This window comes from Aotus nancymaae, unplaced genomic scaffold, assembly GCF_030222135.1.
Source record: "Aotus nancymaae isolate 86718 unplaced genomic scaffold, 86718_ANA_hifiasm-v0.15.2.pri h1tg000010l, whole genome shotgun sequence".
Taxonomy (NCBI): Eukaryota; Metazoa; Chordata; class Mammalia; order Primates; family Aotidae; genus Aotus; species Aotus nancymaae.
The window spans coordinates 65,206,236-65,219,590 of NW_026988421.1; the positions used below are offsets into that span (position 1 = coordinate 65,206,236).

A 13,355-nucleotide genomic window follows, 5' to 3' on the forward strand; every position below is an offset into this window, starting at 1 on the left:
GAAGAACTACCTTAAATCTGATGCTGTTTAGGGATATGTCCTGGCTCCTCTTCTCTTTCTGAAATAGTCTTTTCCTCTTTTCAATGGCTATGATTTCCAAATTTTCAATTTCTAGCTTATATGTCTCATTCCAAAGGCCTGCCAGATATCTCCACTCAAGCTTAATATATGCAAAACCGAATGCATATCTTCCCTCAAATATATCATTATCTACCCATAACACTTGGGTATCATCCTTTATTCCCCTCTCCCAATATCCAGGCAGGCACCAACTCCCACTGATGTTTACTTTCTAACCGGGTCTCAAGTACATTGGCTTCTCTCTATCCTTTCAAATTACTTATGGTGATATACAGGGCTCTCTGTGGTCCATTATCTGACCCTTGTTTATATTCTTTGCAGCCTCTCTTGTTAACACTCTCCATCATCTCCCCTCACCAGACTTTCTAATTCTGCCACACTAAATAAGCTTCTTTTAATTCAGTTAGTTTTTGCTCAGTTCTCTTTTACGTACTATATTCTTTTTGCTTCTTCCAGGAAGCCTTCCATGATACCTCAAGCTTGGTTTAAATGTCCCTTCTATTATGTTCCCATAGGATCAAATCCTTAATACATTATAATTGTTTATTTATCTGTCCCTCATTGTAGACTGTAAGCGCCATAAAAGCAGGGACTACATCTAACTCACCATTGTATCTCCAGCACCTAGCACAATACCTAAAACATACACTCAGTAGCACTTATTTGTTTTTTTTTTGTGCTAGGAATCTTGTGACAGAATCAATAAGCATTTATTTAAAAGAATGAATCAATGGCATTAAACTTGTACAGTATGTTGGATAAAAAGGAAAACAGGAATAAAGAAAAAAGTTTTTAAAAATAAAAAAAAGAATGAATCAATAAATGATACAGAAGTCAGAAGAAAGGAAGTAACTCCCCTAGGAAAATAACAATTTGCACCATTAAATGCACTGAAAGTATATGAGAACAGGCCAGCGCAGTGGCTCATGTCTGTAATCCCAGCACTTTGGGAGGCTGAGGCAGGTGGATCACCTGAGGTCGGGAGTTCAAGACCAACTTGACCAACACAGAGAAACCCCATCTCTACTAAAAATACAAAATTAGCTGGGCGTGCTGGTGCATGCCTGTAATCCCAGCTACTCGGGAGGTTGAGGCAGGAGAATCACTTGAACCTGGGAGGCGGAGGTTGTGCTGAGCTGAGATCACACCATTGTATTCCAGCCTGGGCAACAAGAACGAAACTCCATCTCAAAGAAAAAAAAGAAAGTACAGGTGAACAAATGGTAGGCAGGAGAGTACACCTTTTCCAAAAAAGAATGGCAGCCTGTTCAGAATTGTTTAGGAATTTATGAACAATAAATTAAATAAATCTTATTATAAATTCAGCTTTTTTTTTTTTGAGACAGTCTCCCTTTGTCGTCCAGGCTGGAGTGCAATGACTCAATCTTGGCTCATTGCAACTTCTGCCTCTCGGGTTCAAGCGATTCTCCTGCCTCAGCCTCCCCAGTAGCTGGGAGTACAGGCACCCGCCACCACGCCTGGCTAATTTTTATATTTTTAGTAGAGACAGGGTTTCGCCATGTTGGCCAGGCTGGTTTCGAACTCCTGCCCTCAGGTGGTCCACCATACTCAGCCTCCCAAAGTGCTGGGATTACAAGCATGAGCCACCACACCTGGCCTCAGCTGATTTTTAAATATTGGAAAAATGAGGCCGGGCACGATGGCTCACGCCTGTCCCAGCACTTTGGGAGGCCAAAGCAGGTGGATCACCTGAGGTCAGGAGTTTAAGACCAGCCTGGCCAACATGGTAAAACCCCATCTCCAATAAAAATACAAAAATTAGCTGGGTGTGGTGGTGGGCGCCTGTACTCCCAGCTACTCGGGAGGCTGAGGCAGGAGAATCGCTTGAACCCAGGAGGCAGAGGTTGCAGTGAGCCAAGATCACGCCACTGCACTCCAGCCTGGGTGACAGGGCAAGACTCCATCTCAAAAAAAAAAAAAAGGAAAAATGAGTACCTCTTAGGAGGGAAACTGGATTTGACGGGCTGGTAGAAGACACACTTGGTTTTCACCATATACCTTATTTTTGTAGCACGTATTTAAAACCTGTTTTTACATTTTTACTGAACTGACTTAGTGGACAATCTTCAATGCACTGGTACTTTGTACCTTCACCTCTACTGTAATGAAAACTCAACTTGGGTAAGGGAGTGAAATTGATTGGGCTTTCCTGTCCCTTCCAACTACACATTACTGCATTAGTATATGAAAATTCTCAAGAAGACTTTTTTCCTTTTCTCGCTGATGCAAATGCTTCACTTTAGATTGAAAACACACTGGATTCTATTCAATCACATACTGGAGGTGAGAGGAAAAAGCAAAATAATACTCCATCCCAATTCTTCCCTTCTTCCTTTGATTAGTGCAGTGGGTTCTTACCCAATGAGCAGCCTCTGCTTCTCAGATTCCTCTCAAGTATTATTACTCTTCTCACGTAGGAAACCCTACAACACCCACAGCCTTTCAGAACTGCTACAGGAAATGAACATTTCTCTAGGCTCCAACTGAATGCTTGTAAATAAAATAATGACTGTTGTGTCATTTTTGCTGAGTACACATGGCTTTTCCTCACATTACAACCTTCGCTTTCTCCCTGCTTCTTCACCTGCACTGTACTTTTGCTTAGCAAGGAAGAGGATGCTCTGAACAGACAGACCCTGATTCTACTTACAAAACTGTGGGAAGAAACTGCAGCTTCCTCCCTCTCTGAGACAACGGTGCCACTGAGACTGCGTGAGATGCGGCGAAAGTTCTCTGCACTGTACTGCTCATCCTCCCCACACTCCCTGCTGAGGCCTCGGTAAGGTGTAGCCTTCAAACACACAGACACATACAGGCAGACACATAATACCAGACTTATGGTTTTCCCACAGACACTATCCTCAGGGTATGGGAAAGAATAGGGGAAGACTCCTGAATTAAATGTATTGGTAAGATAGTGGCCATCTATCAATTTCCTCTCATTCAACAGAAGCCCAATCATAGACTTATTTTCTTCTGATAGCCCCCATATCACCATGCCTCTGCCTTATCATCATCCCTACCAGTCACATCTCTCTACAATTCCTTCCCCAACATACCACCCCAGGCCCAGCACCTTAGCACCTGAGGCTGCTACCTGAGAAGCACGCACTGTTCTGGCTTCATGGAGACCGTGCTCCATTTCTGCTGTTGGAGTCTTTGAGAGACCAGGACCAGGAGCTGAGTGCAACCTCCTCCCCATGCCATCTGCAGAGCCTGAAGAGGAAAATACAAATAGAAGTTGAGGCCATCTCTTCTCCTGGGGCCTAATCGCTAAGCCTAGCAGCACAAACTCAAGAGTTCTTGTTTCTTTAAATAATAAATATGCATCCCTGAATTCAATGGAGGACATGCTCCTGGAATTTAGAAATAAGAATCTTAGAATATGGATAGTTTCCTGTAGACCACAAGGGTCTCAGATCACAGCCCTTGAAAAACTTTGTAGAGAACGGGCTCTGTGGACAAACAACTGAATGTCCCCATCTTGCTTCATTTCATTTTTGTAAACATAATCAGCTTCTGTCAGACTTGGGCTCAAGACTTACAGACAGAGGAAATTATCTAACACAGTGATTTTCTAGAGTATGTGTGGTGACAAAGGAAATTATCATCTCCAGTCTAGTTCAGAATTGAAATGATCATAATCATCATCTATCAAACCTCTTCATTTTATGTAACAGGAAAATGAGTTCCAGGGTCTGACAGTTTAGTAGTTTAACCAAGATTAAATTAAAGCCTCTTGATTTTCAGCACAGTACTCTTATCATCTCACCTGGTGACATCTTTTCTCTGAGCAGGAGATCCTCAGGAATGTTTTACATGTGTAATGCTCTTTTACTTTCCTCTGAGCTTCTCTCAATCACTTAAATTCTAACCAACCACTAAATGCTTACCTCTCTTCAAAATCTTTCCAGATTGTTCACAGTTGCTTTAAATTGGATAGGTGACTACCAAGAAGCTATCTCCAATCCAATTAATTAAGTTTTCCATTCTGAAACTGTATATGCCCTTGACCTACATTTGTTATATATGTCGTGGCCAATTCATGTCTCGATTTGATAATTTGATTCTAATATATATATCTGGCTGAAGCTGATATTGTTCATGTAAGTACTGTAAGACCAGTTATTTTTAATATTCCTGGGTACTTAAATGCAGTGCTTTCAATACCACCTCAGATTCATCTGGGAACTTTTAAAAATATAGCTTCCTGAATGTTACCACAGACCTGAGATCAGAAGATTTGTGGTTGGAGCCTGGAAATTTTCATTTTTGAAAGGTTCCCAAAAAGCCTAAGAAAATATCCTTGAACACTATTTGGAGAAATCTGAAATGTTGTAATAGCTTCCTAAAAAGCAACCTGGTAATCTCCAATAAAATCAAAAATATATTTATCCTGTTGCCCAACAATTCTAATCCTGGGAAGAGGAAGAAAAAATACCAATTCATAACAACATATGTATAAGAATTTTTTTTTTTTTTTTTTTTTTTTTTTTGAGATGAAGTCTCGCTCTGTCACCAGGCTGGAGTGCAGTGGCACCATCTCGGCTCACTGCAACTTCTGCCTCCCAGGTTCAAGCGATTCTCCTGCTTTGGGGTCCTGAGTAGCTGGGACTACAGGTGCGGGCCACCACGCTCAGCTAACTTTTATATTTTTAGTAGAGATAGGGTTTCACCATGTTGGCCAGGATGGTCTTGATCTCTTGACCTCATGATCCGACCACCGCAGCCTCCCAAAGTGCTGGGATCACAGGCGTGAGCCACCACACCCAACCAAGAATGTTTTCTGCTGACATAATTTATAGTAGCCAAAAACTAGAAATAAAGTAGTGCCCATCTATAGAAGACTACCTAAATACATTATGGTTTAATTACCAAATATTGTCCAGTCACTTAACAAGAATGAACTGAGTTAAATTAGATTATTTAAGGGAATTTTAATGAAATATTGTTGCATTAAAAGAAAAAAAACCTGTAAAATGATCTATAAGCAAAAAAAAAAAAAAAAAAACACACTTTATGTATATGTAGTTCTACACAGGATTGTATGAACAGAAAAATACAATGCATGCACACTAGATAATCACCTGGGGAGGTAAGGATTGACTGAGAGAAGGGACAGGAAAGTTGTCTATAATAAAAACAGCATGTGTGCTATGTTCTTATTTCTATAAAATTACTTCTGTATATATGTGTTTTTTGAGGTTTTCTGAGCCACTCCTCAGATGACTAGGTAGCCAGGTTTAAGAATTGCAGCTATGGCTGGGCATGGTAGCTCATGCCTGTAATCCCAGCACTTTGAGAGGCTGAGGTAGTAGGATCGCTTGAGCCCAGGAGTTCAAGACCAGCCTAGGCAACATAGCGAGACACCATCTCTTAAAAAAAAAAGAAGAAGAAAAAGCATTAAAAAATTGGCCAGGTATGGTGGCTCCAACTGTACTCGGGAGGCGAAGGCAGAAGAATCACTTGAGCCTGGAAGGTTGAAACTGCAGTGAGCCATGTTCATGCCACTGTACTCCAGCCTGGGTGACAGAGAAAGGCCTTGTCTCAAAAAAAGAAAAGAAAAGAAAAGAATTACATAGCAATGTTTAGAATTGAGTGTTTCTCTAATCAAGCCAAGTGTGATTCCTAGATAAGAAGGTGGCCACTGGAACCTCCTTAAGGGAGTAGATTCTGATTCCTTTAAAAGAAGGCAGGGTGCAGTGGCTCACACCTGTAATCCCAGCACTTTGGGAGGCTGAGGCAGGTAGATAACCTGAGGTCAAAAGTTCAAGACCAGGCTGGCCAACATGACAAAACCCTGTCTCTACTAAAAATACAAAAATTAGCCAGATGCGGTGGCACGCACCTGTAATCCCAGATACTTGAGAGACTGAGGCAGGAGAATCACTTGAACCTGGGAGGCAGAGGTTGCAATGAACTGAGATCATACCACTGCACTCCACACTGGGCAACAGAACAAGACTCTGCCAAAAAAAAAAAACAAAAAAAAGAATTTAAGCACAGGTAGAGGTGGCCATTTGTAAGGGAATTTCTAGATTCAATAGAAGATAGGATTAAGATGATGTCTACTCACTGATCAGTCATAACAAAAGAAAGACTACTGGACATTATGTATGTGCTGATATGGTGTATGAAATACAAAAAACTTCCTATTAAATATTCTTATTTTTAGATATTGAAAATATTCTTCTAGGAGAGGGATCCAAGATAGCCAATTACTAGCAGCTCAGGATTGTAGCTCCCAGTGAAAGCACAGAGAATGAGAGGACGCCACACTTTTAGACGAATCTTTGTTGCTCATGGACCAGGAGATTCCCAGCGGAGGAGCCCCACGGGTCGCCAGCGCAACTCTTGTGGCTGGTGCAGCGATTTTGCTGGCACCTCGGCGTGGCAGTTCTTGGTGCAGAGTAAACGGGACTGGGTCCCCTTTTGGTCAATGTTTGGAATTCCGGGAAGGCAGAGTCGCCTATTCAGCTGATTGAAAAAGGCACTCAAGAAGGAAGCCAGACCGGAGATTCCCGGGCAGAAAAGCACCATGAATCTCAACGCCACTGTTTAAGCCGGCGCAGTGGGTTGCTCAGATTCGGTGCTGGGAATCAACAAGTCAGACGTCCACTCAGAGACCTAATTTGAAAGTCGGTAATTACAAAGACGACAGGTGGATAAATTTACAATGATGGGAAGAAACCAGCGTAAAAAGGCTGAGAATACCCCAAATCAGAATGCCTCTCCCTCTACAGGGGATCACAGTTCCTTATCAACAAGGGAACAAGGCCTGATGGAGAATGAGTGTGTTCCATTAACAGAATTAGGCTTCAGAAGGTGGATAATAAGAAACTTCTGTGAGTTAAAAGAACATGTTCTAGCCCAGTGTAAAGAAACTAACTTTGAAAAAAGGTTTGACGAAATCCTAATGAGAATAGACAATTTAAAGAAGAATAAAAGTGAATTAATGGAACTGAAGAATACAATACGAGAATGCCACGAAGTATGCACAGGTTTTAACACTCGAATTGATCAAGCAGAAGAAAGGATATCAGAAGTTGAAGACCAACTTAATGAAATGAAACGAGAAGACAAGATTAGAGAAGAAAGAGTAAAAAGGAATGAGCAAAGTCTCCAAGAAATATGGGACTACGTGAAAAAACCTAATTTACATTTGATAGGTGTACCTGACTGTCATGAAGAGAATGAATCCAAGCTGGAAAATATTCTTCAGGATATTATTCAGGAAAACTTTCCTAACCTAGTAAGGCAGGACAATACTCAACTCCAGGTAACACAGAGAACACCACAAAGATACTCCTCAAGTAGAGCAACCCCAAGACACATAATCGTTAGATTCACCAGGGTTGAAATAAAGGAGAAAATTCTAAGGGCAGCTAGAGAGAAAGGTCAGATTACCCATAAAGGGAAGCCTATCAGACTCACTGCAGATCTCTCAGCAGAAACCCTACAAACTAGAAGAGAGTGGGGGTCAATATTCAATATCCTCAAAGAAAAGAATTTTCAACCCAGAATCTCATATCCAGCCAAACTAAGCTTCATAAATGAAGCAAAAATAAAATTTTTCATGAACAAGCAAGCACTCAGAGATTTCATCACCACCAGGCCTGCTTTACAAGAGCTTCTGAAAGAAGCGCTATACACAGAAAGGAACAACCAGTATCGGTCATCCCAAAAACTTACCAAAAGGTAAAGAGTATCTCCATAATGAAGAATCTATATCAACTAATGGGCAAAATAGCCAGCTAGCATTAAACAACAATATTAAACTCACAAATATCAATATTAATCCTAAATTTAAATGGATTAAATGCCCCAATCATCTTATAGATATCTAAAAAATTAACTTTTGTTGTGGGAAATTTCAAATATATTCAAAAATAAAGAATAAGAGTAGGCTGGGCACAGTGGCTCATACCTGTAATCCCATTTTGGGAAGCCAAGGTGGACGGATCACCTGAGGTCAGGAGTTCAAGGCCAGCCTGGCCAACGTGGTGAAACCCTGTCTCTACTAAAAATACAGAAAATTAGTTGGGCATGGTGGCAGACTCCTGTAATCCCAGCTACTCGGGAGGCTGAGGCAGGAGAATCACTTGAACCCAGGAGGCAGAGGTTGCAGTGAGCCGAGATCATGGCACTGCACTCCAACCTGGGCCACAAGAGCGAAACTTTGTTTAAAAATATATAAATAAATAAAAGTAAATGTTATAATAATCCTCCAGGTACTTATAACCAGCTTCCACAGTGATTATCTTGCACAGTTATCAACATATGGCCAGTTTTGATTTAGCTATAGCCACTTCCCTGCCACTGTCCTTTCCGCTGTACATTATTTTATTTTTTGTCTCTGACAAAATGGACTTAAATAGTAACAAAGACTAAAAGAAACAAAGAAGGACATTACATAATGGTACTTTGAACTTGGGCAGTCCAAGTCTCTTTATAAGTCATTAAGAACTTATCTTATGTATCTGGGTGTTCCTATATTGGGTGCATATATATTTATGATCATTGACTCCTGTTGTTGCCCAGGCTGGAATGCCCAGTCCTTCTACCTCAGCCTCCTGAGTAGCTGTCTCTACAAAATAAACAAAAATTAGCCAGGCATGGTGGCACATACCTGTAATCCAGCTACTTGGGAGACTTAGGCATGAGAATCTCTTGAACCTAGGAGGTGGAGGTTGCAGTGAGCCGAAATCCTGCCACTGCACTCCAACCTGGGCAACTGAGCAAGACTCTGTCTCAAAAAAAATAAAATAAAATTTAAAAAGTAAAGTAATATGGCACTTAGTAAATATTTTATAATAAGATAAAGGACTCCTCTCAAATCTATTTTTTCACATACGGATCCTAATTGGCATTTTCCTTCATCATCTACTTCCTGATTAATTCCACCTGATCACTTCTTTATTCTATGTCATATCAATCCTTTTTTTTTTTTTTGAGACAGGGTCTTGTTCTGTTTCTCAGGCTGGAGTCCAGTGGCACAATCAAAGCTCACTGCAGCCTCAACCTCCTGAGCTCAGTTGACCCTCTTGCTTCAGCCTCCCAAGTAGCTGGGACTGCAGGTGTGTGCCACCACACTCAGCTAATTTTCTCAGTCTTTGTAGAGATGGGGATCTTACTGCGTTGACCAGCTGGTCTTGAACTCCTGGGCTCAAATGATCCTCCAATCTTGGCTTCCCAAAGTGCAGGTGTTATAGGCATGAGCCACTGCACCCAGTCTGTCATGTCACTTCTTAAGGACTTAGTTTTTAAACCAGGGCCTCTAACAAAAATAAAGACTAGTTTGATTTGACAAGTTTTGTTTTTGTTTTTTTAGAGATAAGGTCTCACTATGTTGCCCAGGCTGGAGGAGAGTGGCTATTCACAGGCATATGGTCATAGCACAGTACAGCCTGAAACTCCTGGCCTCAAGTGATTCTCCTGCCTCAGCCTCCCAAGTAGCTGGGGTTACAGGCATGAGCCATCAGGCTCAGCCTGATCTGACAAATATATTGAGAACTCATTGACTACTAGATTTTAAAAATTCATTTCTGTACACTACAAGATAAAAAAAATTAATGGTCAATAAGTACCCTTTCATACTGTTTTCAGAAGTATAGTCTTCTTCAAGGCTAACTGGCCAGTATGTATCAAGATATTTTTTTAAGTTTATAGCATTCGAATTTTCAGGTATAGTAGTGCATGCCTGTAGGCCCAACTACTCAGGGGGCTGAGGTGGGAGGATCTCTTGAGCCAAGAAGGTCAAGGCTACAGTGAGCCATGATCATGCCACTGCACTCCAGCCAAGACAACACAAGACCCTGTCTCAAAAAAAAAAAAAAAGTTTATAACATTCAACTAGTTATTAGTCTTCTAAAAGTTTATTCTATGGAGCTCATGAGAAATGTGGCCACTTAAGTACAAAGATATTCATCACAGTACTATGTTATTAAAAAATTATAAGCCAGGCACAGTGGCTCATGCTTATAGCCCCAACACTTTGGGAGGCTGAGGTAGGTGGATTACTTGAGGCCAGGAGTTCAAGACCAGCCTGGCCAACACGGTGAAACCCCGTCTCTACTAAAAATACAAAAAATTAGTCAGACATGTTGGCATGTGCCTATGGTTCCAGCTACTTGGAGGCTGAGGCAGAAGAATCACTTGAACCTGGGAGGTGGTTTCAGTGAGCCAAGGTTGCACCACTGTATTCCCGCCTGGATGACAGAGCGAGACTGCCTCAAAAAAAAAAAAAAAAAAAAAAAAATTGTAAGTAATCTAAATATTCAACAATAGTAGAACGGTAGGATGGCTGAAGAAATACACTATAGTACATTTATATAAAATACTTTATAACCATTAAAGGTAGTTTTTACAGCAAATGCTCACAGTTATAACATGAGAAAGTCATGAGACTAAACTGTATACATATACTGTAAAGATACTGCCTTTTGCAAAACTAAAACAATATATAGTATATGTGTTTAAAAATGAAAACCAACGGCCGGGCGCGGTGGCTCACGCCTATAATCCCGCACTTTGGGAGGCTGAGGCGGGTGGATCATGAGGTCAAGAGATCGAGACCATCCTGGTCAACATGGTGAAACCCCGTCTCTACTAAAAATACAAAAAATTAGCTGGGCATGGTGGCGCATGCCTGTAGTCCCAGCTACTCAGGAGGCTGAGGCAGGAGAATTGCCTGAACCCAGGAGGCAGAGGTTGTGGTGAGCCGAGCTCCTGCCATTGCACTCCAGCCTGGGTAACAAGAGCGAGACTCCGTATCAAAAAAAAAAAAAAAAAGAAAGAAAACCAAAGGTTAAGCTTATGAAAATATTGAGTGACATTATCAGTGATTTTTGATACTTTATGTATTTTCAAACTACCTACAATACAAAATGTTGCTATTTTGGGTAACAGAAGAGATTTTTTGTTTTTGTTTTCGCCCAGGCTGGAGTGCAGTGGCATGATCTCGGCTCACTGCAACCTCCACCTCCTGGGTTCATGTAATTCTCCTGCCATCAGCCTCCCAAGGAGCTGGGATTACAGGCATCCACCACCATACGTGGTTAATTTTTTTGTATTTTTAGTACAGACAGGGTTTCACCATGTTGGCCAAGCTGGTTTCGAACTCCTGACCTCAAGTGATCTGCCCACCTCAGCCTCCCAAAGTGCTAGGATTACACTTTTTGTGAGAAGTGAGCCACTGCGCCCGGACTGTTTTTGTTTTTTAATAATTTTTTTTTTTTGAGACGGAGTTTTGCTCTTGTTGCCTAGGCTGGAGTGTAATGGCACAATCTCAGCTCACCAAAACCTCTGCCTCCCTAGTTCAAGTGATTCTCATGCCTCAGTCTCTCAAGTAGCTGGGATTACAGGCATGCACTCCTATGCCCAGCTAACTTTTTTTTTTTTTGAGATGGACTCTCGCTCTGTCTCCCAGGTTGGAGTGCAGCGGCGCGATCTTGGCTCACTGAACCTTCTACCTCCCGGGTTCAAGTGATTCTTCTGCCTCAGCCTCCCGAGTAGCTGTGACTACAGGCATGTGCCACCACACCCAGATAATTTTTTGTATTTTTAGTAGAGACAGGGTTTCGCCGTATTAGCCAGGATGATCTCGATCTCCTGACCTGATGATCTGCCTGCCTTGGCCTCCCAAAGTGCTGGGATTACAGGCATGAACCAACGTACCTGGCTTTTTTTTTTTTTTTTTTTGAGATGGAGTGCAGTGGTTCGATCTTGGCTCACTGCAACTTCTGCTGCCCCGTTCCAGTGATTCTCCTGCCTCAGCCTCCTGAGTACCTGAAATTACAGGCACCTGCCACAGCTTGAACCTGGGAGGTGGAAGTTGCAGTGAGCCAAGATCATGCCATTGCACTCCAGTCTGAGCAACAAGAGTGAAACTAAGTCTCAAAAAAAAAAAAAAGTTTAACTTTCAACTAGTTAGCTCAATTTTGCAATTTATTATTTTGTATTTTTATTATTATTCTTTAAATAATTATTTGTGGCCAGGTGCAGTGGTTCACGCCTGTAATCCCAGCACTTTGGGAGGCTGAGGTGGGTGGATCACCTGAGGTCAGGAGTATGACACCAGCCTACCCAACATGGTGAAACCCTGTCTCTACTAAAAATAAAAAATCAGCCAGGTGTGGTGGCACATGTCTGTAATCCCATCTACTCAGGAGGCTGAGGCAGGAGAATCAGCTTGAACCCAGGAGGCGGAGGCTGCAGTGAGCCGAGATAGTGCCACTGCACTCCAGCCTGGGCAACAGAGTGAGACTCCATCTCAAAAAAAAAAGTGTGTTTTCTTGCTTCTTTAGAAAGAAAGCTCATTGAGGCAGACTCCAGCTTTCACTTATTCTTTAGATTTTTCCAGTATCATCCAGTCCTACGTACCTAAAGATCACTTAGTAAATGTTATTGCAAAACCTACACTAGGATACGGATCCTCAGGAATGTATCCTAATATCAAATCTTACATTTATATGGTATTCCCCCCAGGGCTCTGGGGAACACACTAAATACTCAATAAACACTTACTTAGCTGTAATTAAATGTTGGTTGTCAATATGCAAGGAACCTGTACCATTACAGAAACTGTCATAGCCAAGCTAAGGATAAAGTGCTCCAAGTTCAATTTTTTTTTTCTTTTTCTTTTTTTTTTTTGAGATAGAGTTTCGCTCTTGTTGCCCAGGCTGGAGTGCAATAACACAATCTCGGCTCACTACAGCCTCTGCCTCCCGGGTTCCAGTGATTCTCCTGCCTCAGTTTTCTGCGTGGCTGGGATTACAGGCACATGTCATCATGCCCAGCTAATTTTTGTATTTTTAGTAGACATGGGGTTTCTCCATGTTAGCCAGGCTGGCCTCAAACTCCTGACCTCAGGTGATCTCCCCACCTCAGTCTCCCAAAGTGCTGGGATTACAGGCATGAGCCACTGCCCCCAGCCTCCAAGTTCAATTTCATGTCATACGTGTCATTTTAGAGTTAGACCATAGCTTTTTTAAAAAATCACTGAACCAATTCTCACATTTTACAGGTAAAACCTTGGCCCTGGGATATTAAGTGACTTGTCCAAATTTATACTGAGTTAATGTTGGAACCAGGAAAACAGTTCAGGCTTTGGAGTTAAGTACATCAGTGTAAGTGAAAACATTATTCATGTCTTCAATTTCCAGAACTATGATGTGCACTTCAGGTGTAGGCTCTACTCTTCCTTCTGTATTATCTCAGTGAATAGCTACCCTGTAGGCATATGCTACATTGAA

The 13,355-nt window shown here is 41.7% G+C and overlaps 1 protein-coding gene across 15 annotated transcripts in view; it reads right to left on the reverse strand.

Moving 5' to 3' along the window:
* Nucleotides 1–13,355, reverse strand: part of USP54 (ubiquitin specific peptidase 54) — a 133,241-nt gene that overhangs the window by 4,726 nt on the left and 115,160 nt on the right. For 11 of the 15 annotated variants that reach the window (XM_064374301.1, XM_064374304.1, XM_064374305.1 and 8 more), the window contains 2 exons: nucleotides 3,200–3,318; nucleotides 2,753–2,893 (listed from right to left, as the gene is read on the reverse strand). In XM_064374301.1, the coding sequence (XP_064230371.1) occupies nucleotides 2,753–2,893; nucleotides 3,200–3,318 (260 nt within the window). The remainder of the gene's footprint in view (nucleotides 1–2,752; nucleotides 2,894–3,199; nucleotides 3,319–13,355) is intronic. The other 4 variants (XM_064374313.1, XM_064374311.1, XM_064374309.1 and 1 more) reach the window with 1 other exon arrangement.